A 26,990-nucleotide genomic window follows, 5' to 3' on the forward strand; every position below is an offset into this window, starting at 1 on the left:
TTCACCTGTGTTTATCTGTGGAGTACAGTAAGATAAGCCCAGGGGAAGCCCGGGTCAACCCACAGCTGGGTAGTCCCCCTTTATCTTGCAGGGTTATCATTCTTGTTTCCCCCAGCCACCACAGACACACTCCATGCAGGTTTGGGCTCCCGTGTGGTGCAGCGGTCTAAGGCACTGCATCTCAGTGCTAGAGGCGTCACTACAGACCTTGGTTCGATTCCAGGCTTATCACAACTGGCCGTGATTGTGAGTCCCATAGGGCGGCGTACAATTGGCCCAACGTCGTCCGGGTTTGGCCGGGGTCGGCTGTCATTGTAAATAAGAATTTGTTCCTAACTGACTTGCCAAGTTAAATAAAGGTTCAAATGTAACTGTACACACACTGTCTTCATTCCCCCAGCCACCACACACACACACACACACACACACACACACACACACACACACACACACACACACACACACACACACACACACACACACACACACACACACACACACACTGTCTTCATTCCCCCAGCCACCACACACACACACACACACACACACACACACACACACACACACACACACACACACACACACACACACACACACACACACACACACACACACACACACACACACACACACACACACACACACACACATACACACTCCAGGCAGTTAACTACTTCCTTGGCCTGAAACACTCAGAGCAGGCACATGCATAGTCACACAAGTCAACTCCTAAACAATTGTAACAAACTAGCACACACACTCACAACAGGTAGACTCTACCCTCTACCCTATAATTCAATTCAAGGGGCTTTATTGCATTGGGAAACATGTTAACGTTGCCAAAGCAAGTGAAGTAGATAATATACAAAGTGAAATAAACAATAAAATGAACAGTAAACATTACACTCACAGAACTTCCAAAAGAATAAAGATTTTACAATTGTCATATTATGTATATATACAGTGTTTTGATGATGTGCAAATGGTTAAAGTACAAAAGGGAAAATAAATAAATATAGGTTGTATTTACAATGGTGTTTGTTCTTCACTGATTTCCCTTTTCTTGTGGCAACAGGTCACAAATCTTGCTGCTGTGATGGCACACTGTGGTATTTCACCCAGTAGATATGAGAGTTTATCAAGGCAGGCAGACAGACAGACAGACAGACAGGCAGACAGACAGACAGGCAGGCAGGCAGGCAGGCAGGCAGGCAGGCAGGCAGGCAGGCAGGCAGGCAGGCAGGCAGACAGACAGACAGACAGACAGACAGACAGACAGACAGACAGACAGACAGACAGACAGACAGACAGACAGACAGACAGACAGACAGGCAGACAGGCAGACAGGCAGACAGGCAGGTGAAGGGCTGTGACCTGACTGCTACAGGTGAGGAGGCAGCAGGAGATCAGATTCCCTCAGGCAGCTCCTGTACTTTAAACAGCTCACTTCATCTCTCAGAAACACAGATAGAGGGAGTCACGTTTCCTCGAGTCAAAGATTAACCGCAGACAGACAGCAGCTTGAGACTAGGCTCGACAGACAGACAGACAGACAGACAGACAGACAGACAGACAGACAGACAGACAGACAGACAGACAGACAGACAGACAGACAGACAGACAGACTAGACAGACAGACAGACAGACAGACAGACAGACAGACAGACAGCAGTTGAGACTAGGCTGGACAGACAGACAGACAGCAGCTTGAGACTAGGCTGGACAGACAGACAGACAGATAGACAGACAGCAGCTTGAGACAGTGAGACCAGGCTGGACAAGCAGACAGACAGCAGCTTGAGACTGCGAGACCAGGCTGGACAGACAGACAGACAGACAGACAGCAGCTTGAGACAGCGAGACCAGGCTGGACAGACAGACAGACAGCAGCTTGAGACAGCGAGACCAGGCTGGACAGACAGACAGCAGCTTGAGACAGCGAGACCAGGCTGGACAGACAGACAGCCAGACCTGCACACTCGTCATGTGTCTGCGACACGTGTGGCTCACCAGCCATCACCACTCACCACAGTTTCAGAACAGTGATGTCTGATTGGACTCTAAGGTAGTTGTTAATGCATTATGGGTCAATGTTAAGAACTCTTTACCTGTGAAATGATATCTATACTCTACTGGCCACAGCACAGCTACACTGTATCTCTGTCTCTCAGACTGCTGATCCAGTGTCTGGTCTGGTCTGTCGACTGTATCTCTGTCTCCCAGACTGTTGATCCTGTGTCTGGTCTGGTCTGTAGAATGTATCTCTGTCTCCCAGACTGCTGATCCAGTGTCTGGTCTGGTCTATAGACTGGTTCTCTGTCTCTCAGACTGCTGATCCAGTGTCTGGTCTGGTCTGTAGACTGTATCTCTGCTGACGTCTGGGTCTGGGTTTGGCTGTGGAAGCTGTCTGTGTGACTCAGGTCACCCAGGCCACGTCCAGCCTCCTCAGTCCCCACAGTCTGGCGGTCTGGCGTTTATGGTTGAAGAGCTGTGCTCAGTCAGCACGACTGGGAGGCGAGTCTCAGCAGGACTGTGGAGTACACAGCATGGCAGCATATCACAGGGGAGAGAGATAAGGAGAAAGGTTGGTTGAAGTTCAAGAGAGCATAGCTTACAACAGTTTGCTCTGAGAAAAAAATGTGCTGTCTAGAACCAAAAATGGTTCTTCAGCTGTCCACATAGGAGAACCCTTTGAAGAACCCCTTTTGGTTCCAAGTATAACCCTTTGGGTTCCAGGTAGAACCCTTTTGGGTTCCAGGTAGAACCCTTTCCACAGAGGGACAAAAGAGTTCTACCTGGAACCAAAAAGGGTTCTCCTAAGGGGACAGCCGCAGAACCCTTTCGGAACCCTTTTTTCTTAGAGTGAAGAAGTTTCTGGTAGGGAAGTCTGTTGTTGTTATTGGTCTGAAAACCAGACCTTCCTAACCCCGCCTCCCCCCCACACACTCACATCCACACACCCCTCCCCAACAGTCATGAGTCCATAGTTTGCAAACATGTAGTCCTTCAAATAAGGGGCAATCAGAAGTTGCTATATAAATTTTGGGACGTATAAATGAATGATATGTAGCCATTGATTATTGAAGAATATAGCTTATGAGCTCATGAGCTTTAAAAATAAAATACATATTTGACCTTTATTTAAGTAGGCAAGTCAGTTAAAAACAAATTCTTATTTTCAATAACTGCCTGTTCAGGGGCAGATTTGTACCTTGTCAGCTCGGGGATTTGAACTTGCAACCTTCCAGTTACTAGTCCAACACGCTAACCACTAGGCTTTTTGCCGCCCCAAAAAGCTTAGTTCAACTATCGTTCCCCATGAGAACCTAAAATATAAGCTCGTTTTACTCCAATGTTTGTAAACAAAGTAAATGTAAGCAAACACTATATAACCTAAAAACATGATTACAACTATGATGTTGATATCATGGATGGTCGGTCTATACCTCTGTCTTTGAGTTTGAGAGTGGTTACTTTTCTTCAGTCCCATCCACCCTCAGCTTTTTACCAAAACAGTGATAGGGAGGACACTTTGCTATTGTTTCAACTGCTGATTGCTGCTTTAAATATTCCTGCTCTTGGCGAGGAACATGACTTAGCAGTACAGGGATTACAGTAAAGCTGTGGAACTTTTACACTAAATGAACTTAAAGACACATTATTGCAGTTTGCTGTTAACAATGTGTTCTGACTTGATTCTCTCTCCCCCTCTCTCCCCCCTCTCTTACTCCCTCCCTCCCTCCCTCCCTCCCTCCCTCCCTCCCTCCCTCCCTCCCTCCCTCCCTCCCTCCCTCCCTCCCTCCCTCCCTCCCTCCCTCCCTCCCTCCCCTCCCCCCTCCCTCCTCCCTCCCTCCCTCCCTCCCTCCTCTCTCTCTCTCTCCCTCTCTCTCCCTCCCCTTCTCTCTCTCTCTCTCCCACCCCCCCCTCTCTCTCCCTCCCCCTCCCCTCCTCTCTCTTGCTCTCTCCCTCCCCCCCCCCCCTCGCCATCCCTCCCTCCCTCCCTCCCTCCCTCCCTCCCTCCCTCCCTCCCTCCCTCCCTCCCTCCCTCCCTCCCTCTCTCTCTCTCTCTCTCTCTTGCTCTCTCCCCCTCCTCCACCATCCCTCCCTCCCCCCTCCCCCTCCCTCCCTCCCTCCCCCCTCCCTCCCTCCCCCCCCCTCCTCTCCCTCCCTCCCCCTCTCCCTCCTCTTCCTCCCTCCCTCCCTCCCTCCCTCTCTCCCTCGCCCTCCTCTTCCTCCCTCCCTCCCTTCTCTCTCTCTCCCTCTCTCCCCCCCCTCTCTCTCCCTCCTCCTCCTCTCTCATGCTCTCTCCCTCCCCCCCCTCTCTCTCTCCCTCCTCCTCCTCTCTCATGCTCTCTCCCTCCCCCCCCTCCTCTCTCTTGCTCCCCCCTCTCTCTCTCTCTCTCCCACCCCCCTCTCTCTCTCTCCCTCCACCTCCTCTCTCATGCTCTCTCCCTCCCCCCCTCCTCTCTCTCTCCCTCCTCCTCCTCTCTCATGCTCTCTCCCTCCCCCTCCTCTCTCTTGCTCCCCCCTCTCTCTCTCTCTCCCTCCCACCCCCTCTCTCTCTCCCCTCCTCCACCTCCTCTCTCATGCTCTCTCCCTCCCCCCCTCCTCTCTCTCTCTCTCTCCCTCCTCCTCCTCCTCTCTCATGCTCTCTCTCCCCCCCCCTCTCTCTCTCTCTCCCTCCTCCTCCTCTCTCATGCTCTCTCCCTCCCCCTCCTCTCTCTTGCTCCCCCTCTCTCTCTCTCTCCCACCCCCTCTCTCTCTCCCTCCTCCACCTCCTCTCTCATGCTCTCTCCCTCCCCCTCTCTCTCTCTCTCCCTCCTCCTCCTCCTCTCTCATGCTCTCTCCCTCCCCCTCCTCTCTCTTGCTCTTTCCCTCCCTCTCCAGAATATCTCTCTACATGGCCAGAACCTCCAGAACCAGCAGCATCACTCTCGGATGGGGAACCATGACAACAGCATAGTGATCCAGCAGGGCCTGTCCTCTCCCCAGTCCAATTCTGTCATCACCCAGGCCCCCTCCACCAACAGACAGCTAGGGTGAGGCCTCCAGTCCACACCGCCTGGATGAACCAAAACATTAACTAACACACGCTCAACTAACATTAGACCTGGGTCAAATACAGTACATGTCAAATATGCTATTTTAGTATGCTTACTTTAGTTTGAAATGCTTCCATCTCTATTCTCTGTGCTTAGTCTAGAGAACTACTCTGCCTTGGCTCCGTGTGATATTCACCACAGTGATATGAGGATGTCCTCCACAGCAGTGGCCCTGTGATTGGCATTCCTGTGCAGTCTCTGAGGTCACACCAGTGTTCTGTTACATCTGGACCTGTGTGTGTGTGTGTGTGTGTGTGTGTGTGTGTGTGTGTGTGTGTGTGTGTGTGTGTGTGTGTGTGTGTGTGTGTGTGTGTGTGAGTGTGTGTGTGTGTGTGTGTGTGTGTGCGTGCGTGTGTGTGTGTGTGTGTGTGGGCGTGCGTGCGCGCGTGTGTGTGTGTGCGTGCGTGTGTGTGTGTGCGTGTGTGTGTGTGCGTGCGTGCGTGCGTGTGCGTGTGTGTGTGTGTTACTGACAAGGCGATTCATGTTTAGCTGTTGGCTGTGTATTGTCCCACAGCAGAGCATGTCAAGAGGGTCCCGTGGGACAGGGATGAGGTCATCTCTGATGGCCCCGGCTGCTTTTACAGCGGTTTAGTATTTCACTCCAAAATAGTCCCTGTCTTTCTTTCACCGTCGGAAAGTCACACAATAACTGCCTTTGGTTTAGATGTTTCCATCCTGGTTGCAACTGAAAGCCCTGTTAAAAACAGGGGTATGATTGAATTCAGCGTGAAACGTGTGAATTTAAAGTCCTCATACAGCCTGATGAACAGGGTTCATAAGGGTATAGAAGGGTCAGAGGACTGTTCCATTATCCTTCAGTCAGCTTCTAACTCTATTGATGAAATGAACATTGAAAAGGTTTCCTGAGGTTCTGAAACGACCTTCTGGGAGGAGAACGTTCACACTTGTTGCCGTTTGTACATCTGTGAGCTGTTGAGTTCAGACCTCTGTGCTGTACAACTAGTCAGGATGGGTGTTGGGTGTGCCCACCATGATGTCATAGACCCTCGTCCCGTACCCCTGGGGTGATTTCAGCTTTTGGGGGGGAACGCCTTCATTGTGCAAGCGCTCCCCTCCACTGACCTGTGTCTTGAGTTGATGTTGTTTCCTCTCTCTTTCTCTTTCTCTCTCTTTCTTTCCTTCCTTCTTTGTATCAGAAAGAAAATTGACACCTGAATCACACGTACATATGCAGTCAAGCAAGCAAGCACACACACACACACACACACACACACACACACACACACACACACACACACACACACACACACACACAGGGGTGGATGTGGGTACGCAGACCAATGTGACACTGTGGCCCCTCATGATGAGTTTCTATGTTTTGTGGCCCCACCCTCATCAAAGTTGCCCATCCTGCCCTAAGAGGTCAGTAGTCAGAAACACCATGCAACTATTAGAATGCTTTATTCACTGAATCACACTCCTATGACTAGAATCTGGGTTTGATTTAATTAGTCATAGACTCTCTCTCTCTCTCTCCCTCTCTCCCTCTCTCTCTCTCTCTCTCTCTCTCTCTCTCTCTCTCTCGCTCTCTCTCTCGCTCTCTCTCTCTCGCTCTCTCTCTCTCTCCTTCCCAGTCTCTCTCTCTTGTTCTCTCCCTCTCCCTCTCACTCTGTGCGTGCTTTAAAAAATGCAGCCTAGAAGTGGAAAACATGACGTCTTGGACTAGAAATTAGTCCTATAGTCTGTCCTTTGTTGAGCCAGACCTATATTATGTGAGCGTGACCTATAGTTAAGCCAGCTCTGTGTTAAACCAGCTCTGTGTTAAACCAGCATTGTGTTAAACCAGCTCTGTGTTAAACCAGCATTGTGTTAAACCAGCTCTGTGTTAAACCAGCATTGTGTTAAGCCAGCTCTGTGTTAAACCAGCATTGTGTTAAGCCAGCTCTGTGTTAAACCAGCATTGTGTTAAACCAGCATTGTGTTAAACCAGCTCTGTGTTAAACCAGCATTGTGTTAAACCAGCTCTGTGTTAAACCAGCTCTGTGTTAAACCAGCATTGTGTTAAACCAGCTCTGTGTTAAACCAGCTCTGTGTTAAACCAGCATTGTGTTAAACCAGCTCTGTGTTAAACCAGCATTGTGTTAAGCCAGCTCTGTGTTAAACCAGCATTGTGTTAAGCCAGCATTGTGTTAAGGCAGCGCTGTGTTAAACCCAGCATTGTGTTAAACCAGCTCTGTGATCAACCAGCATTGTGTTAAGCCAGCTCTGTGTTAAACCAGCATTGTGTTAAACCAGCATTGTGTTAAGCCAGCTCTGCGTTAAGCCAGCATTGTGTTAAGCCAGCATTGTGTTAAGGCAGCGCTGTGTTAAACCCAGCATTGTGTTAAACCAGCTCTGTGATCAACCAGCATTGTGTTAAGCCAGCTCTGTGTTAAACCCAGCAGCTCTGTGTTAAGCCAGCTCTGTGTTAAACCAGCATTGTGTTAAACCAGCTCTGTGTTAAACCAGCATTGTGTTAAGCCAGCTCTGTGTTAAACCAGCATTGTGTTAAGCCAGCTCTGTGTTAAACCAGCATTGTGTTAAACCAGCTCTGTGTTAAACCAGCATTGTGTTAAGCCAGCTCTGTGTTAAACCAGCATTGTGTTAAGCCAGCTCTGTGTTAAACCAGCATTGTGTTAAACCAGCATTGTGTTAAGCCAGCTCTGTGTTAAGCCAGCATTGTGTTAAGCCAGCATTGTGTTAAGGCAGCGCTGTGTTAAACCCAGCATTGTGTTAAACCAGCTCTGTGATCAACCAGCATTGTGTTAAGCCAGCTCTGTGTTAAACCAGCATTGTGTTAAGCCAGCTCTGTGTTAAACCAGCATTGTGTTAAACCAGCTCTGTGTTAAACCAGCATTGTGTTAAGCCAGCTCTGTGTTAAACCAGCATTGTGTTAAGGCAGCTCTGTGTTAAACCAGCATTGTGTTAAGGCAGCTCTGTGTTAAACCAGCATTGTGTTAAACCAGCTCTGTGTTAAACCAGCATTGTGTTAAGCCAGCTCTGTGTTAAACCAGCATTGTGTTAAACCAGCTCTGTGATCAACCAGCATTGTGTTAAGCCAGCTCTGTGTTAAACCAGCATTGTGTTAAGCCAGCATTGTGTTAAACCCAGCATTGTGTTAAACCAGCATTGTGTTAAGGCAGCTCTGTGTTAAACCAGCATTGTGTTAAGGCAGCTCTGTGTTCAACCAGCATTGTGTTAAGCCAGCTCTGTGTTAAACCAGCATTGTGTTAAGCCAGCTCTGTGTTAAACCAGCATTGTGTTAAGCCAGCTCTGTGTTAAACCAGCATTGTGTTAAGGCAGCTCTGTGTTAAACCAGCATTGTGTTAAGGCAGCTCTGTGTTAAACCAGCATTGTGTTAAGGCAGCTCTGTGTTAAGTCTGCATTGTGTTAAACTAGCATTATGTTAAAACAGCTCTGTTTCAAGGCAGCTCTATTAAAACAGCTCTGTGTGAAGGCAGCCCTATTAAAGCAGCTCTGTGTTAAGGCAGCTTTGTTAAAACAGCTCTGTGTTAAGGCAGCCCTATTAAAGCAGCTCTGTGTTAAGGCAGCTTTGTTAAAACAGCTCTGTGTTAAGGCAGCTCTGTGTTAAGGCAGCTCTATTAAAGCAGCTCTGTGTTAAGGCAGCTCTGTTAAAACAGCTCTGTTAAAACAGCTCTGTGTTAAGGCAGCTCTATGAAAGCAGCTCTGTGTTAAGCCAGCTCTATTAAGGCAGCTCTGTGTTAAGGCAGCTCTGTGTTAAGGCAGCTCTATTAAAACAGCTCTGTGTTAAGGCAGCTCTATTAAAGCAGCTCTGTGTTAAGCCAGCCTGTGTCCAGTCAGGCCTGTGTAGTTTTACCACTGGTTGGAAGAAGACCTGGGATATGTCCCAAATGGCACCCTATTCCCACTGGGCTCTGGTCAGAAGTAGTGCACTATATAGAAAATAGGGCACCATTTCGGACGCAGGCCTGGTGAATATTGGATGTGGGAGCCATCAGTAAGCCTGACTGACACCCCTATACAGGCTCTTTGTACAGGAGAGGACAGGGCTGGAATTACATCCCCTTGACTAGAAGGAGAAGAAATCACTGTCTGTCAGTGAAGACAGACATAAGGCTGTGCTGAGAGAGACAGGCCTGTTTTACCTGACTTAACCTGTCATCAGACTCCCCACCTCGCTGGAGAGGAGGAGCATGGGTAGGAAGACTCACCACTTCAGCATTTTCACGGAATACAGTTGAACATCAGCCAGCTGGCTAAATATGGCACATTTACAGAAAGGTTCAGCAGCGTGTATTGTCTCTGTCAATAAGCTTAATTAACTAAAGTACCTTTTAGTTGGTCAACTTTATTCTATAGTACAGATTCATCCATTTCAAAGGGTTTTGGTTGAGATAATCAGAAAATCATCTGTTTTGTGTCACGTGTTCAAATCAAATCAAATCAATGTTTATTTGTCACGTGTGCCGAATACAACAGGTGTAAACCTTACAGTGAAATGCTCACTTACAGGCTCTAGCCAATGGTGCGGGAAAAAAAGTATGTGTGTGTGTGTTGGTAAGTAAAGAAATAAAACAACAGTAAAAAGACGTTTGAAAAAAGAGTAGCAAGGCTATATACAGACACATGTTAGTCAGGCTGATTGAGGTAGTATGTACATGTAGGTATCGTTAAAGTGACTATGCATATATGATGAACAGAGAGTAGCAGAAGTGTAAAAAGAGGGGTTGGAGGGTGGTGGGACACAATGCAGATAGCCCAGCTAGCCAATGTGCAGGAGCACTGGTTGGTCGGGCCAATTGAGGTAGTATGTACATTAATGTATAGTTAAAGTGACTATGCATATAAGATAAACAGAGAGTAGCAGCAGCGTAAAAGAGGGATTGGGGGGGGTACACAATGCAAATAGTCTGGGTAACCATTTGTTTACCTGTTCAGGAGTCTTATGGCTTGGGGGTAAAAACTGTTGAGAAGCCTTTTTGTCCTAGACTTGGCACTCCGGTACCGCTTGCCATGCGGTAGTAGAGAAAACAGTCTATGACTGGGGTGGCTGGGGTCTTTGACCATTTTTAGGGCCTTTCTCTGACACCGCCTGGTGACAAGGTCCTGGATGGCAGGCAGCTTTGCCCCAGTGATGTACTGGGCTGTATGCACTACTCTCTGAAGTGCCTTGCGGTCGGAGGCCGAGCAATTGCCGTACCAGGCAGTGATGCAACCGGTCAGGATGCTCTCGATGTTGCAGCTGTAGAACCTTTTGAGGATCTCAGGACCAATGCCAAATCTTTTTAGTTTCCTGAGGGGGAATAGGCTTCGTCGTGCCCTCTTCACGACTGTCTTGGTGTGTTTGGACCAGTCTAGTTTGTTGTTGATGTGGACACCAAGGAATTTGAAGCTCTCAGCCTGCTCCACTACAGCCCCGTCGATGAGAATGGGGACGTGCTCGGTGCTCCTTTTCCTGTAGTCCACAATAATCTCCTTAGTCTTGGTTATGTTGAGGGAAAGGTTGTTATTCTGGCACCACCCGGCCAGGTCTCTGACCTCCTCCCTATAGGCTGTCTCGTTGTTGTCGGTGATCAGGCCTACCACTGTTGTGTCGTCAGCAAACTTAATGATGGTGTTGGAGTCGTGCCTGGCCATGCAGTTGTGGGTGAACAGGGAGTACAGGAGGGGACTGAGCACGCACCCCTGGGGAGCTCCAGTGTTGAGGATCAGCGTGGCAGATGTGTTGCTACCTACCCTCACCCCCTAGGGACGGCCTGTCAGGAAGTCCAGGATCCAGTTGCAGAGGGAGGTGTTTAGTCCCAGGATCCTTAGCTTGGTGATGAGCTTTGAGGGTACTATGGTGTTGAACGCTGAGCTGTAGTCAATGAACAGCATTCTCACATAGGTGTTCCTTTTGTCCAGGTGGGAAAGGGCAGTGTGGAGTGCAATAGAGATTGCATCATCTGTGGATCTGTTTGGGCGGCATGCAAATTGGAGTGGGTCTAGGGTTTCTGGGATAATGGTGTTGATGTGAGCCATTACCAGCCTTTGAAAGCACTTCATGGCTACGGACGTGAGTGCTACGGGTCTGTGGTCATTTAGGCAGGTTGCCTTAGTGTTCTTGGGCACAGGGACTATGGTGGTCTGCTTGAAGCGTGTTGGTATTACAGACTCAATCAGGGACATGTTGAAAATGTCAGTGAAGACAACTGCCAGTTGGTCAGCACATGCCCGGAGCACACGTCCTGGTAATCCGTCTGGCCCCGCAGCCTTGTGTATGTTGACCTGTTTAAAGGTCTTACTCACGTCGGCTACGGAGAGTGTGATCACACAGTCGTCCTGAATAGCTGATGCTCTCATGCATACCTCAGTGTTGCTTGCCTCGAAGCGAGCATAGAAGTGATTTAGCTCGTCTGGTAGGCTCGTGTCACTGTGCAGCTCTCGGCTGTGCTTCCCTTTGTAGTCTGTAATAGTTTGCAAGCCCTGCCACATCCGACGAGCATTGGAGCCAGTGTAGTATGATTCAATCTTAGCCCTGTATTGACGCTTTGCCTGTTTGATGGTTCGTCGCAGGGCATAGCGGGATTTCTTGTAACCTTCCGGGTTAGAGTCCCGCACCTCTACACTTCTACACTAGCTCAGTGCGAATGTTGCCTGTAATCCATGGCTTCTGGTTGGGGTATGTACGTACAGTCACTGTGGGGACGACGTCCTCAATGCACTTATTGATAAAGCCAGTGACTGATGTGGTGTAATTCCTCAATGTCATTGGAAGAATCCCGGAACATGTTCCAGTCTGTGATACCAAAGCTGTCCTGTAGTTTAGCATCTGCTTCATCTGACCATTTTTTTATAGACCTAGTCACTGGTGCTTCCTGCTTTAATTTTTGTAAGCAGGAGTTAGGAGGATAGAGTTGTGGTCAGATTTACCAAATGGAGGGCGAGGGAGAGCTTTGTACCCGTCTCTGTGTGTGGAGTACAGGTGATCTAGAATTTTTTTCCCTCTGGTTGCACATTTAACATGTTGATAGAGATTTGGAGGAACTGATTTAAGTTTCCCTGCATTAAAGTCTCCAGCCACATGGAGCGCCACCTCTGGGTGAGTGGTTTCCTGTTAGCTTATTTCCTTATACAGCTGACTGAGTGTGGTCTTAGTGCCAGCATCTGTCTGTGGTGGTTCACAGTTAAACCTCAGCTATGGCGTAAGCCTCTGCTAAATCTATCTTCTATATGGCATTGCCTGATCAGGCTGTTTTTAGATGTGTCTGTTTTGGGATTGTTCTGAACGTGCCAGTGCATTGTGGTGTGGTGGTCATAGTCTGGGGAATCATTTGGTGTCTGTATGGTGGTCAGTACGGTCACTGAGATGCCAGATGGAGGAAGAATGCAGCTGTTTCAGGGATATTTACAGCAAATACCATCAGGAATAGCCTAACATGGAAACAACGTCAGACACAGTAAGAAAAAAGAGTTTATGAATACACATCTACTGTAGGGGAAAAACCCAACGTATAGGAAACATGTAACCGATAAACCCTTCAGTTTCAGAGGGTTATAGGAAACATGTAACCGATAAACCCTTCAGTTTCAGAAGGTTATAAACATGTAACTGATAAACCCTTCAGTTTCAGAGGGTTATAGGAAACATGTAACTGATAAACCCTTCAGTTTCAGAAGGTTATAAACATGTAACTGATAAACCCTTCAGTTTCAGAGGGTTATAGGAAACATGTAACTGATAAACCCTTCAGTTTCAGAGGGTTATAGGAAACATGTAACTGATAAACCCTTCAGTTTCAGAAGGTTATAAACATGTAACTGATAAACCCTTCAGTGTCAGAGGGTTATAGGAAACATGTAACTGATAAACCCTTCAGTTTCAGAGGGTTATAGGAAACATGTAACCGATAAACCCTTCAGTTTCAGAGGGTTATAGGAAACATGTAACTGATAAACCCTTCAGTTTCAGAGGGTTATAGGAAACATGTAACTGATAAACCCTTCAGTTTCAGAAGGTTATAAACCTGTAACCGATAAACCCTTCAGTTTCAGAGGGTTATAGGAAACATGTAACTGATAAACCCTTCAGTTTTAGAAGGTTATAAACATGTAACTGATAAACCCTTCAGTTTCAAAGGGTTATAGGAAACGTGTAACTGATAAACCCTTCAGTTTCAGAGGGTTATAGGAAACATGTAACTGATAAACGGCAGGTAGCCTAGAGGTTAAAAACATTAACCAGTAACTGAAAGACGTTGGTTTGAATCCCCGAGCTGACTAGGTGAAAAATCTGTCAATGTGCCCTTGAGTAAGGCGCTTAACCCTAATTTCTCCTGTAAGTCACTCTGGATAAGAGCGTCCACTAAAATGTAACTGAGGGGAGAAACCCTTCAGTTTCAGAAGGTTATAAACCTGTAACTGAGAAACCTTTCAGCTTCAGAAGGTTATAAACCTGTAACTGAGAAACCTTTCAGCTTCAGAAGGTTATAAACCTGTAACTGAGAAACCCTTCAGTTTCAGAGGGTTATAAGAAACCTGGGACATTTACTTTGGTAAGGGACTTGATCCATTATTTCTGAAGTATTGAATGATGTTAGATGTTAATATTGGATTTTGTCCTGCTAAAGGGAATGAATGAGGCCAAGCTATAAGAGAGAAGCATGGAAGCCCCTACCACTCTGACTCATGCACTGACAGCGTGGGACAGAAAGAGACAGAGAGGGGTTACCCTGACCCTGGTGCAGGACAGCAGCCCGTTGTTTACAACAGGTACCATGGACCCACATCACATGACTAGGAAACACTCGTTTCTAGATGAGCTGATTCCCCCAGAGAGAGAGCGGAAGAGAGCGCTGGAAATGTTAACATCAGCAGGAAAAAGGGGCTTGAGGAAACCCCTCTACAGAGGAACATAGTGGAACACCGGAAACCGTTAGGGCCAACTAGCACTTCCATCCTTCTGTCCATCCGTCCCTCCACGCATGAGGTCTCTCCACAGGAACTTCCTGTCCCCACAGCGGCTGCTGCTCTGCTAGCTAGGCTAAACCACACACATGCTGGTGTGGTTACACACAGCCCCAGTGTTCATCACAACAGAACAAAGTACTGGAGGTCAATGGGGTTCCACTCTGGTGCTGCACACTGAAAACTCCCCATTGTGCCGTGTGCAGTATCTGTCAGCTTGTATGTGCCACTAAATTTGTTTGGAAATATCACAAGTTAGTTATTTATCTGTATTTTTCATTGTAGGATTGTGAAACCACATTCTGGTTCAGATGTAACCTGAACCTGAACAGGTCCTTGTCCTATGTTGTTGTTGTTGTTGCTGAGCCCTACAAAGCTTTAATCCCGAAATGATCTTCTCATACCGCAGCTCTCCTTTAGAGAGCAGAGATTTGACTAGAGGAAGAGAGATCACCAGCCAGTACAGAATGAGTCTAATCCCAGCTGGGCTGGCCCACATCTGGGCCCTGGGCTCTGCCGAGCGCGAGGCGTAGAGCGTCCAATGAATTAGGATAACAAGTTGTTTTCATTGCTCCACAATGTTTACTAAAGAGCTTTGAGGCTTGGAATCAATTAAGATTGGCTTTCCTCAAGTCAATTTACTTTAGGTTTGAGCTGGGCCTGCAGCTATGAAACGTGAGTAGGACAACGTCTCCCTCCCTCCCTCCCTCCCCCTCCCTCCCTCCCTCCCTCCCTCCCTCCCTCCCTCCCTCCCTCCCTCCCTCCCTCCCTCCCTCCCTCCCTCCCTCCCTCCCTCCCTCCCTCCCTCCCTCCCCCTCCCTCCCTCTCTTCTCTTCTCTCTCTCTCTCCCTCTCTCTCTCTCTCTCTCTCTTTGTCTGTCTGTCTCTCTCTTTGTCTGTCTGTCTCTCTCTCCCTCTGTCTGTCTGTCTGTCTGTCTGTCTGTCTGTCTGTCTGTCTGTCTGTCTGTCTGTCTGTCTGTCTGTCTGTCTGTCTGTCCCTCTCTCTCCCTGTCTGTCTGTCTGTCTCCCTCTCTCTCTCCCTCTCTCTCTCTCTCTCTCTCTCTCTCTCTCTCTCTCTCCCTCTCTCTCTTTCTCTCTCCCTCTCCCTCTCTGACAGGAGAGTCCTTGAACACAAACCTTAGAGAACAACACTGACACAAGCCAGTGTTAAAACCAGGCGTTCAGAAAAAAGATCTTAATGTCATGACCATCATTATCATACAAAGGGGTGTCCGACTGATTTCTGAATGCTCTCTGCCTTTTGTCAGGGCTACATGTGTTAGACATAGCTGTTCAACCAAGATAGATACAACGTTGTAGTAGAACCAGAACCTTTTGACTCACAGAAAAGGGAGGTGTGTGGGGACGGGGATGGGCGGGGCACAACAGCACTGGCAACAATATCCAAACGTCTGGATGAGTAGGTTACATCATGATTGAAACCTAATGAACTTCACCAGGCATGCGGCTCAGTGAACCTGACAACAACTGGCTTCTCAATCAGCTCTGATTTCAGATGTGGTATTAGGTTCAGTCATCAATTAACCTCCTATTTATAATACATAGGAATCTTTCCAGTGGTATTGTTCCGTATCCAGGAATGCAAGCTGGTACAGACAAGGGCTTATTGTTTAAGGTTGTATTTGACTGTAATCATTGCCAGTCGGTTATATATCCCTGTATGTTTTTTTGCTTTCCTTACTGATTTTCACAGTCAAATTGTCTTTTATCTATTTTAAACTGATTAATTCAAAGCAAAAACGATTCTTTAACCAATAAGCTAACTGACTGTTATTGGTTTGGAATGATAACTAATTTTGAAACACTTCCCAGAAGTTGTGAGAAGATATTGCAGCACACTGTCATAAAACGAATCTTCACCTGGGATCATGTTGTTATCAAAGTAATCTGTTATTATTAGTGCACACACACACAGAGACACACAGAGACACACAGAGACACACACACACACACACACACACACACACACACACACACACACACACACACACACACACACACACACACACACACACACACACACACACACACACACACACACACACACACACACACACAACCACACACACACAGAGAGAGACAAACACACACAGAGACACACACACACACACACACACAACCACACACACACAGAGACACACACACACACACACACACACACACACACACACACAGAGACACACACACACACACACACACACACACACACACACACACACACACACACACACACACACACACACACACAACCACACACACACAGACACACACACACACACACACACACACACACACACACACACACACACACACACACACACACACACACACACACACACACACACACACACAACCACACACACACAGAGAGACAAACACACACAGAGACACAGAAACATACACACACACACACACACACACAGAGACACACTAGACTCTTTAATAGAGAGAAGTAGTGTGTGAGATATCCCCTTGACCTCCAGTCATGAAAAGTAAAGGATGACTGTTTCTCTTGTTGATGTTTGGAACTTGCCATTCCATATTTATGACAGACATCTCTTTGAAGCGCAGTAGAATATCAGAGGTGACATTTCTCCTTTTTATTTCTCTAAATGCAGAGTTGGTCTGTTGAGGTCAAATGTGGATAGTAAGTGCATGGTGAGATGAGTAGCACATGAAAAGAAAGGGCTGTGTATTGTTTCTCTCATAGAAACGGAACTGGTTTATCAGCAGGTACGCAGCTCAGCGAAGTGAAACTTGGAGCAACACGAACGGAAGAGCAGTGAAGAAAATGACTCAGAGCTTTTTTTTTCAAATGTAGTTTCAGATACATATTTAATTTCACACCTTTATGTTCACATCAGCCTGCAGCATCTTGTGGTCAGCCTATTTCTAGAAGGGAAGTTCATCACTGAAATTGCCCCAAACATTTTCATCAGTCTCACGCTAGCCTGTAGGGTACACTATGATAATATATCAGGCTTTGACTTGCTTGGGTTTTCCATGGAATATGATCTTATGTTTATTGCAAAATATCTAGAAACATTGAAGTAGGTGTGTCTCTATTTATCCATACAAGACCAGCTGGAGAAAGTAACATTTGGTATTAGTTGTTTTTAGTCATCCCTATATGATCCCTGACCTTTAGATGAATGGAGAACCATGTTATACGAGTCTGTATCACACCACTGCCTGGGATAAGCTACATTTACACTGTGGACTATTAAGTGCTTGAAGAGTGATTCACGATGACTTCATCATGTGTGAACTGAAATCCTCTTCCTTCCTGTTACAACTTCAGTTGTGCCAAAAAGCTGGAAGATGTGGAATATTTCTCCATTGTTTACATTTTTATTGATGGGCCGGGCCAACACTTTAATAATAAACACATCTTACAGAGGGGGCGTGGCTTTAAGTAAATAGAATTCACCCGAATGACATATAGACCTCGTCCTAATAGAATAGGGTTTCTAGGGTCTTTGTGTGGTCAACACTCCTACTGTACACTGTTTTCCATCTATCTGTAGATAAGACAACGCGAGCCACTGTTATCCTGCTGCCCATTGTGTGTTGGTGTCGGAGTGGGGAAGTGGAGGTCCGGGTCACAATAACTAACGACCAGGGGTTCTTCTCATGTTTTCATTGGCCAGGATCTGACCTTGTGACCCCTGGCTGCTTCAGCCACACTTCCTGTATTATTGTTGATAATTAGATTGCATTTACAGAATCAGGGAGATAAGTAGGAGTGAGGTCCACCCTAAGACCAGACCAGGGGAAGGAGAACAGACCAGGGGAGGGAGGTCCAACCTGAGACCAGACCAGGGGAGGGAGAACAGACCAGGGAGGGAGGTCCACCTTGAGACCAGACCAGGGGGGAGGGAGAACAGACCAGGGGAGGGAGGTCCACCTTGAGACCAGACCAGGGGAGGGAGATCCACATTGAGACCAGACCAGGGGAGGGAGACCAGACCAGGGGAGGGAGGTCCACCCTGAGACCAGACCAGGGGAGGGAGGTCCACCTTGAGACCAGACCAGGGGAGGGAGAACAGACCAGGGGAGGGAGGTCCACCCTGAGACCAGACCAGGGGAGGGAGGTCCACCCTGAGACCAGACCAGGGGAGGGAGGTCCACCCTGAGACCAGACCAGGGGAGGGAGGTCCAACTTGAGACCAGACCAGGGGAGAGAGGTCCACCCTGAGACCAGACCAGGGGAGGGAGGTCCACCCTGAGACCAGACCAGGGAGGGAGGTCCACCTTGAGACCAGACCAGGGGAGGGAGAACAGACCAGGGGAGGGAGGTCCACCTTGAAACCAGACCAGGGAAGGGAGGTCCACCTTGAGACCAGACCAGGGGAGGGAGGTCCACCCTGAGACCAGACCAGGGAGGGAGGTCCACCCTGAGACCAGACCAGGGGAGGGAGAACAGACCAGGGGAGGGAGGTCCACCTTGAGACCAGATCAGGGAAGGGAGGTCCACCTTGAGACCAGACCAGGGAAGGGAGGTCCACCTTGAGACCAGACCAGGGGAGGGAGGTCCACCCTGAGACCAGACCAGGGGAGAGAGGTCAACCCTGAGACCAGACCAGGGGAGGGAGGTCCACCCTGAGACCAGACCAGGGGAGGGAGGTCCACCCTGAGACCAGACCAGGGGAGGGAGATCAGACCAGGGGAACTGAACTGCCACAGAGTGTCCCAAATGGCACCCTAGTCCCTATATAGTGCACTACTTTTGAGCAGAGCCTTAAATTAGTAAACTATATAGGGTGCCATTTGGGATGTAGCCAATGCATGGGCTGATTTGACCTCCTGACCCTGCCTACCCATGCCATGCCCTCACCATCTGCTTGGCAGCAGGACATGGATGGATGAACCATTGTGTTGTGGTGTCCTGACCTTAGAATGTATAGTAGAGAGATAGATTAAACATGTGGAGAGAGAGAGAGAGAGAGAGAGAGAGAGAGAGAGAGAGAGAGAGAGGGAGAGAGAGGGAGAGAGAGGGAGAGAGAGAGAGAGAGAGAGAGAGGGAGAGGGAGGGAGAGAGAGAGAGAGAGAGAGAGAGAGAGAGAGAGGGAGAGAGGGAGAGAGAGAGAGAGAGAGAGAGAGAGAGAGAGGGAGAGAGAGAGAGAGAGAGAGAGAGAGAGAGAGGGAGAGAGAGAGAGAGAGAGAGAGAGAGAGGTACAGTAGAGCAACAGGCAGGGAGAGGGAATATAGAGAGAGGGGTATGACAGAAAGAGAGGGGGAGGGAGTGTTAGAAACAAGGTAAATGAGAGAGATAGAGAGGGAGAGGGGTAGAGTGGGAGAGGTAGAGATGGGTAGAGTGGGAGAGGTAGAGAGAGAGAGAGGGGTAGAGTGGGAGAGGTAGAGAGAGAGAGAGAGATTGAGAGAGAGAGAGAGAGAGAGAGAGAGAGAGAGAGAGAGAGAGAGAGAGAGAGAGAGAGAGAGAAAGGATGTACATCTGACCTGAATTAAGATGAGCTCATTGTGTACTGCAGTAGGTTTAATAGTGCATTTGGAGAGGAACGCCCAGGCTCTGTTCCCTCTCATTCCAGCAGGTCATCTCTGCCCTGGGGCCACCACACATTCTGCCTTCTGCACTGTACTGTACTGTAACGCACACGCACACACACACACACACTCAGCTCTCAGGAACACTGGGAGAGAGCAAGAGAGGGATCAGGAGGAGGATGGGACAGATGAAGAGAGGAAGAGTGATCAGATGGAGGATGAAAGAGAAGAAGAGAGAGATGAAAAAGGATGGAGGAGAGGAAAAGAGAGGTCTCTGATGATGCTGGAGGAGAGGTAGAGAGAGGTCTCTGATGATGGTGGAGGAGAGGTAGAGAGAGGTCTCTGATGATGGTGGAGGAGAGGTAGAGAGAGGTCTCTGATGATGGTGGAGGAGAGGTAGAGAGAGGTCTCTGATGATGGTGGAGGAGAGGTAGAGAGAGGTCTCTGATGATGGTGGAGGAGAGGTAGAGAGAGGTCTCTGATGATGGTGGTGGAGAGGTAGAGAGAGGTCTCTGATGATGGTGGAGGAGAGGTAGAGAGAGGTCTCTGATGATGGTGGAGGAGTAGAGAGAGGTCTCTGATGATGGTGGAGGAGAGGTAGAGAGAGGTCTCTGATGATGGTGGAGGAGAGGTAGAGAGAGGTCTCTGATGATGGTGGAGGAGTAGAGAGAGGTCTCTGATGATGGTGGAGGAGAGGTAGAGAGAGGTCTCTGATGATGGTGGAGGAGAGGTAGAGAGAGGTCTCTGATGATGGTGGTGGAGAGGTAGAGAGAGGTCTCTGATGATGGTGGTGGAGAGGTAGAGAGAGGTCTCTGATGATGGTGGAGGAGAGGTAGAGAGAGGTCTCTGATGATGGTGGAGGAGAGGTAGAGAGAGGTATCTGATGATGGTGGAGGAGAGGTAGAGAGTGGTCTATGATGATGGTGGAGGAGAGGTAGAGAGATGTCTCTGATGATGGTGGTGGAGAGGTAGAGAGAGGTCTCTGATGATGGTGGAGGAGAGGTAGAGAGAGGTCTCTGATGATGGTGGAGGAGAGGTAGAGAGAGGTCTCTGATGATGGTGGAGGAGAGGTAGAGAGAGGTCTCTGATGATGGTGGAGGAGAGGTAGAGAGAGGTCTCTGATGATGGTGGAGGAGTAGAGAGAGGTCTCTGATGATGGTGGTGGAGAGGTAGAGAGAGGTCTCTGATGATGGTGGAGAGAGGTAGAGAGAGGTCTCTGATGATGGTGGAGGAGAGGTAGAGAGAGGTCTCTGATGATGGTGGAGGAGTAGAGAGAGGTCTCTGATGATGGTGGTGGAGAGGTAGAGAGAGGTCTCTGATGATGGTGGAGGAGAGGTAGAGAGAGGTCTCTGATGATGGTGGAGGAGAGGTAGAGAGAGGTCTCTGATGATGGTGGACGAGAGGTAGAGAGAGGTCTCTGATGGTGGTGGAGGAGAGGTAGAGAGAGGTCTCTGATGATGGTGGAGGAGAGGTAGAGAGAGGTCTCTGATGATGGTGGAGGAGAGGTAGAGAGAGGTCTCTGATGATGGTGGAGGAGAGGTAGAGAGAGGTCTCTGATGATGGTGGAGGAGTAGAGAGAGGTCTCTGATGATGGTGGTGGAGAGGTAGAGAGAGGTCTCTGATGATGGTGGAGGAGAGGTAGAGAGAGGTCTCTGATGATGGTGGAGGAGAGGTAGAGAGAGGTCTCTGATGATGGTGGAGGAGTAGAGAGAGGTCTCTGATGATGGTGGTGGAGAGGTAGAGAGAGGTCTCTGATGATGGTGGAGGAGAGGTAGAGAGAGGTCTCTGATGATGGTGGAGGAGAGGTAGAGAGAGGTCTCTGATGATGGTGGAGGAGAGGTAGAGAGAGGTCTCTGATGATGGTGGAGGAGGAGAGATAGAGAGAGGTCTCTGATGATGGTGGTGGAGAGGTAGAGAGAGGTCTCTGATGATGGTGGAGGAGAGAGAGAGGTCTCTGATGATGATGGTGGAGGAGTAGAGAGAGGTCTCTGATGATGATGGTGGAGGAGAGGTAGAGAGAGGTCTCTGATGATGGTGGAGGAGAGGTAGAGAGAGGTCTCTGATGATGGTGGAGGAGAGGTAGAGAGAGGTCTCTGATGATGGTGGAGGAGAGGTAGAGAGAGGTCTCTGATGATGGTGGAGGAGAGGTAGAGAGAGGTCTCTGATGATGGTGGAGGAGAGGTAGAGAGAGGTCTCTGATGATGGTGGAGGAGAGGTAGAGAGAGGTCTCTGATGATGGTGGAGGAGAGGTAGAGAGAGGTCTCTGATGATGGTGGAGGAGAGGTAGAGATGGAATTACTTGTCTGACTTGGACCTGGCTGAATTCAACAGTATGTCTCCTCTCCTCCTCCTCTTCTCCAATTATTTTATTTTTTAATCTCCTCTCCTCCTCTTCTCTTCTTTTCTTCTTTCTTCTCTTCTCTTCTCCTCCTCTCTCCTCTTCTCCTCCTCTCTTCTCTTCTCCTCTCCTCTCCTCTTCTCTTCTCCTCCTCTCTTCTCTTCTCCTCTCTTCTCCTCTTCTCTTCTCCTCCTCTCTCCTCTTCTCCTCCTCTCTTCTCTTCTCCTCTCCTCCTCACTAATAAAAGTCAGCCAGTGTCGTAAGTCATTAGTCTGATTTATTTGATCAGATTGGTATTATTTCCTGGTCCAAACCCCATGACACTCTCCTCCAAGCCAGTGATTAAAGGCAGTAAATCAGGGGCAGGTCCTGCCTAGTGTTTACTCAGCGAGCCAGGCAGCTGCAAGCTGTTTGAGGCCGTTCTTTCTCCCTGTGTTTACCTCCGTTCCCATGACGACCCGCACCACCATCTCCCAAGCGCCTGGAACTTGGCCCCGGCTTGTTTTGGTTACATTTGAAAGTTTTGCGCTGCTGTGTCTACCAGAGTTAGCAGTGACTTCACCCAGCACCCAGCACATGAGAGAAGTACAGGAGTGACTGCAGCGCTGTTAGATCGGGGAAGGAGAGAGAGGGAGAGAGGGAGAGAGCAGGGAGAGAAAGAGGTAAGGAAGGGGAGGGTGAGAGAGAGAGCAGGAGAAAGGAGGGAGGGAGGAGGCTGGTTGCAGGCAGGCATGCAGCGGGTGGGGGGGGAGGGAGAGAAGCCAAGAGCATTACATCATTACTGGAGCAGAGTCAGAAGGGAAGAATATGAGTCAGTGGGCTGTCCATCTCCTCCCTCCCTCTCTCTCTCTCTCTCTCTCTCTCTCCCTCTCTCCCTCTCTCTCCCTCTCTCTCATTCTCTCCCCCTCTCTCCCTCTCTCGCTCTCTCTCTCCCTCTCTCTCGTTCTCTCCCTCTCTCTCCCTCTCTCGCTCTCCCTCTCTCTCTCTCTCTCTCCCCCTCTCTCTCATTCTCCCTTTCTCTCTCTCTCTCTCTCTCTCTCTCTCTCTCTCTCTCTCTCTCTCTCTCTCTCTCTCTCTCTCTCTCTCTCTCTCTCTCCCTCACTCTCCCTCACTCTCTCTCTCTCTCCATTCTCCTCCCTCCTCTTGGACAGCTGCCAAGCCTCTTATGTTCCACTCTCTAGTGCTTGAGTCGGAGATGGTACTCGGCCTACGACAGTATGGCTCAGTGTTTGTGTGTGTGTGTGTGTGTGTGTGTGTGTGTGGGGGGGGGGATTTGTAGCTTAGACCCAGTTATATATATTTTTGTATTTATTTATTTAACCAGGTAGGCTAGTTGAGAACTGCGACCTGGCCAAGATAAAGTATAGCAGTGTGAACAGACAACAACACAGAGTTATACATGGAATAAACAAAACATACAGTCAATAATACAGTAGAAAAGTATATATACAGTGCAAATGAGGTAAGATAAGGGAGTTAAGGCAATAAATAGGCCATGGTGGCGAAGTAATTACAATATAGCAATTAAACACTGGAGTGATAGATGTGCAGAAGATGAGTGTACAAGTAGAGCCACTGGGGTGCAAAGGAGCAAAATAAATAAAATAGATAATAGTATGGGGATAAGGTAGTTGGATGTGCTATTTACAGATAGGCTATGTACAGGTGCAGTGATCTGTGAGCTGCTCTGACAGCTGGTGCTTAACGCTAGTGAGGGAGTGGAGGGGTGGAGAAGAAGACAGAAGGAGAGGAGGAGAGAAGAGGTTGACAAGAGAGAAGAGGAGGAGAAGCGAGGAGGGGTGGAGGACAGAAGGAGAGGAGAGGAGGAAAGTAGAGGAAGATGGAGAAGAGGAGACAAGACGAGGAGAGGAGGAGAGGCACTCAGTAACATGAGATAGAGTCTATTGTCAGGATTGACCACAGTGTACCTGCTGTCCCAAGGGGCCTGCTGCCCACACTATTAGCAATCCCCACTGTGGAGACACAGCCTGCCGTTACACACACACACACACACACACACACACACACACACACACACACACACACACACACACACACACACACACACCAGATCTGCCTTTCCTGTCCCCTGTGCTTTAAAACACACATAGACACACACGCACACACACAACACCTTTTGGTATGGCTCTGTGTTGTGGCTACAGCTTGTGGCGTTGGAACCGTACAGTACATTTAAAGGGACGGGATATTGAGCCACGTTGGAACTTTGGCAAACCTGAACCCAGTTCTTCTTTAATGTTGCTTTGTGTTGGTGGCTATAAATGAGCATTTCTCAATGCAGTTTTGTCTTGCCCAGAAGGCCTTGAAGAGACTTGAACAAACATGTTGATTTCATTAGAACTGCCATTATGGACATGAATCCCAGCCAGTTTGTCAAAGGGGCGAACCCAATCACACAGCTAGCACAGCACATGTTGAATGTGTGTCCTCTGTCAGCCTCATTGTACCTACATGCCTTTCCCCATGTGGAAGTGCTTACCTTCACACAGTCTCTCCTTCCCCCTGCCACATGTCACATGAGCTGCTGAATGGTTGTGATTGTGACCAATCACAATGTTGGACAGACATGACATATCGTCCCAACTGTAATTGTCCTTTGTGTGTGTGTGTGTGTGTGTGTGTGTGTGTGTGTGTGTGTGTGTGTGTGTGTGTGTGTGTGTGTGTGTGTGTGTGTGTGTTGTGTGTGCGTGTGTGTGTGTGTATGTGTGCAGTAATCTAAATGTCTGGAGCGTAAATGCACACATTTAGGTCTGGGAAAATACAGGTATTTGTTCAGGTGGGGGAACATTTGCTCAGCGACAGCCCCATTTGTCCATCATTCTCCAGTGCTAACACTGACTCTATGCTATTACCTCAATCACAGCCGGGATGGAGCGGCCCATCCATTACATCCAGACGTTTAGCGTCACTAACCTAAACGTCTCTGGTCAGCAGTCATTGGCAAATGTCCATGGAAATAGACCTTTACCAAAGCATTGAGTAGCGGAATCACAATGAATACTGGTTGTTATGGTTATTAGGCCCAGAGGATGGATGGATGGTTCCTCAAAGTAGGTTAGGTTAGACTTCTGTATGAGGAGACGGGTGTAGTAGGCTAGGCTAGCTATGGTTAGCCTACTGTATGAGGAGACGGGTGTAGTAGGCTAGGCTAGCTAAGGTTAGCCTACTGTATGAGGAGACTGGTGTAGTAGGCTAGGCTAACTAAGGTTAGCCTACTGTATGAGGAGACGGGTGTAGTAGGTTAGGCTAGCTAAGGTTAGCCTACTGTATGAGGAGACGGGTGTAGTAGGCTAGGCTAACTAAGGTTAGCCTACTGTATGAGGAGACGGGTGTAGTAGGCTAGGCTAGCTAAGGTTAGCCTACTGTATGAGGAGATGGGTGTAGTAGGCTAAGCAAGTGGAGAGCAGGCAGCTGGGAGCCTGTGTTCTTACTAACAGGGATTTGGTGGCAGTTGTATAAATGATGTCAGGCCACCAACCCCAGATAGAGTGGTCTGGATAGTTTGATCGTTCATTTGCTGCAGTCCAGAGCGAGCGGGCGAGTGGATGAGTCACAAATGGCTATGGGCCCTGGTCAAAAGAAGTGCACTATACAGGGAATAGGATGCCATTGGGGAAGCATCCAGTAAGTGAGTGAGTGAGTGGCTGAAACAAGCCTTGTTCTGCAGTGTAAGTATACAGCCTCTAGCCTCTAGCCTGGTCCTAATCCCAACGTGATTTATTGATGTGGGTGCTACTGTGAATTGGCTGGCCTGTCAGCCAGTCCACACACTGTGTGGTTACATTACGGACAGAGACATTGCCATTGGAAGTTACACCGTGCAGGGACTGTTATGTTTCATTCTCCTCATTACCATGCAGGGACTGTTATGTTTCATTCTCCTCATTACCATGCAGGGACTGTTATGTTTCATTCTCCTCATTACCGTGCAGGGACTGTTATGTTTCATTCTCCTCATTACCATGCAGGGACTGTTATGTTTCATTCTCCTCATTACCATGCAGGGACTGTTATGTTTCATTCTCCTCATTACCATGCAGGGACTGTTATGTTTCATTCTCCTCATTACCATGCAGGGACTGTTATGTTTCATTCTCCTCATTGCCATGCAGGGACTGTTATGTTTCATTCTCCTCATTACCGTGCAGGGACTGTTATGTTTCATTCTCCTCATTACCGTGCAGGGACTGTTATGTTTCATTCTCCTCATTACCATGCAGGGACTGTTATGTTTCATTCTCCTCATTACCATGCAGGGACTGTTATGTTTCATTCTCCTCATTACCATGCAGGGACTGTTATGTTTCATTCTCCTCATTACCATGCAGGGACTGTTATGTTTCATTCTCCTCATTACCGTGCAGGGACTGTTATGTTTCATTCTCCTCATTACCATGCAGGGACTGTTATGTTTCATTCTCCTCATTACCGTGCAGGGACTGTTATGTTTCATTCTCCTCATTACCATGCAGGGACTGTTATGTTTCATTCTCCTCATTACCGTGCAGGGACTGTTATGTTTCATTCTCCTCATTACCATGCAGGGACTGTTATGTTTCATTCTCCTCATTACCGTGCAGGGACTGTTATGTTTCATTCTCCTCATTACCGTGCAGGGACTGTTATGTTTCATTCTCCTCATTACCATGCAGGGACTGTTATGTTTCATTCTCCTCATTACCGTGCAGGGACTGTTATGTTTCATTCTCCTCATTACCATGCAGGGACTGTTATGTTTCATTCTCCTCATTACCGTGCAGGGACTGTTATGTTTCATTCTCCTCATTACCGTGCAGGGACTGTTATGTTTCATTCTCCTCATTACCGTGCAGGGACTGTTATGTTTCATTCTCCTCATTACCATGCAGGGACTGTTATGTTTCATTCTCCTCATTACCATGCAGGGACTGTTATGTTTCATTCTCCTCATTACCATGCAGGGACTGTTATGTTTCATTCTCCTCATTACCATGCAGGGACTGTTATGTTTCATTCTCCTCATTACCATGCAGGGACTGTTATGTTTCATTCTCCTCATTACCGTGCAGGGACTGTTATGTTTCATTCTCCTCATTA

General features: G+C 48.3%; 1 protein-coding gene across 3 annotated transcripts in view; it reads left to right on the top strand.

Annotated features, from left to right (window-relative positions):
- The window catches only part of creb5b (cAMP responsive element binding protein 5b), a 97,175-nt gene that overhangs the window by 19,468 nt on the left and 50,717 nt on the right, over positions 1-26,990 (top strand). For all 3 annotated transcript variants that reach the window (XM_042318481.1, XM_042318479.1, XM_042318480.1), the window contains exon 5: positions 4,888-5,039. In XM_042318481.1, the coding sequence (XP_042174415.1) occupies positions 4,888-5,039 (152 nt within the window). The remainder of the gene's footprint in view (positions 1-4,887; positions 5,040-26,990) is intronic.

Source organism: Oncorhynchus tshawytscha, unplaced genomic scaffold (assembly GCF_018296145.1).
Source record: "Oncorhynchus tshawytscha isolate Ot180627B unplaced genomic scaffold, Otsh_v2.0 Un_contig_4572_pilon_pilon, whole genome shotgun sequence".
NCBI lineage: Eukaryota > Metazoa > Chordata > Actinopteri > Salmoniformes > Salmonidae > Oncorhynchus > Oncorhynchus tshawytscha.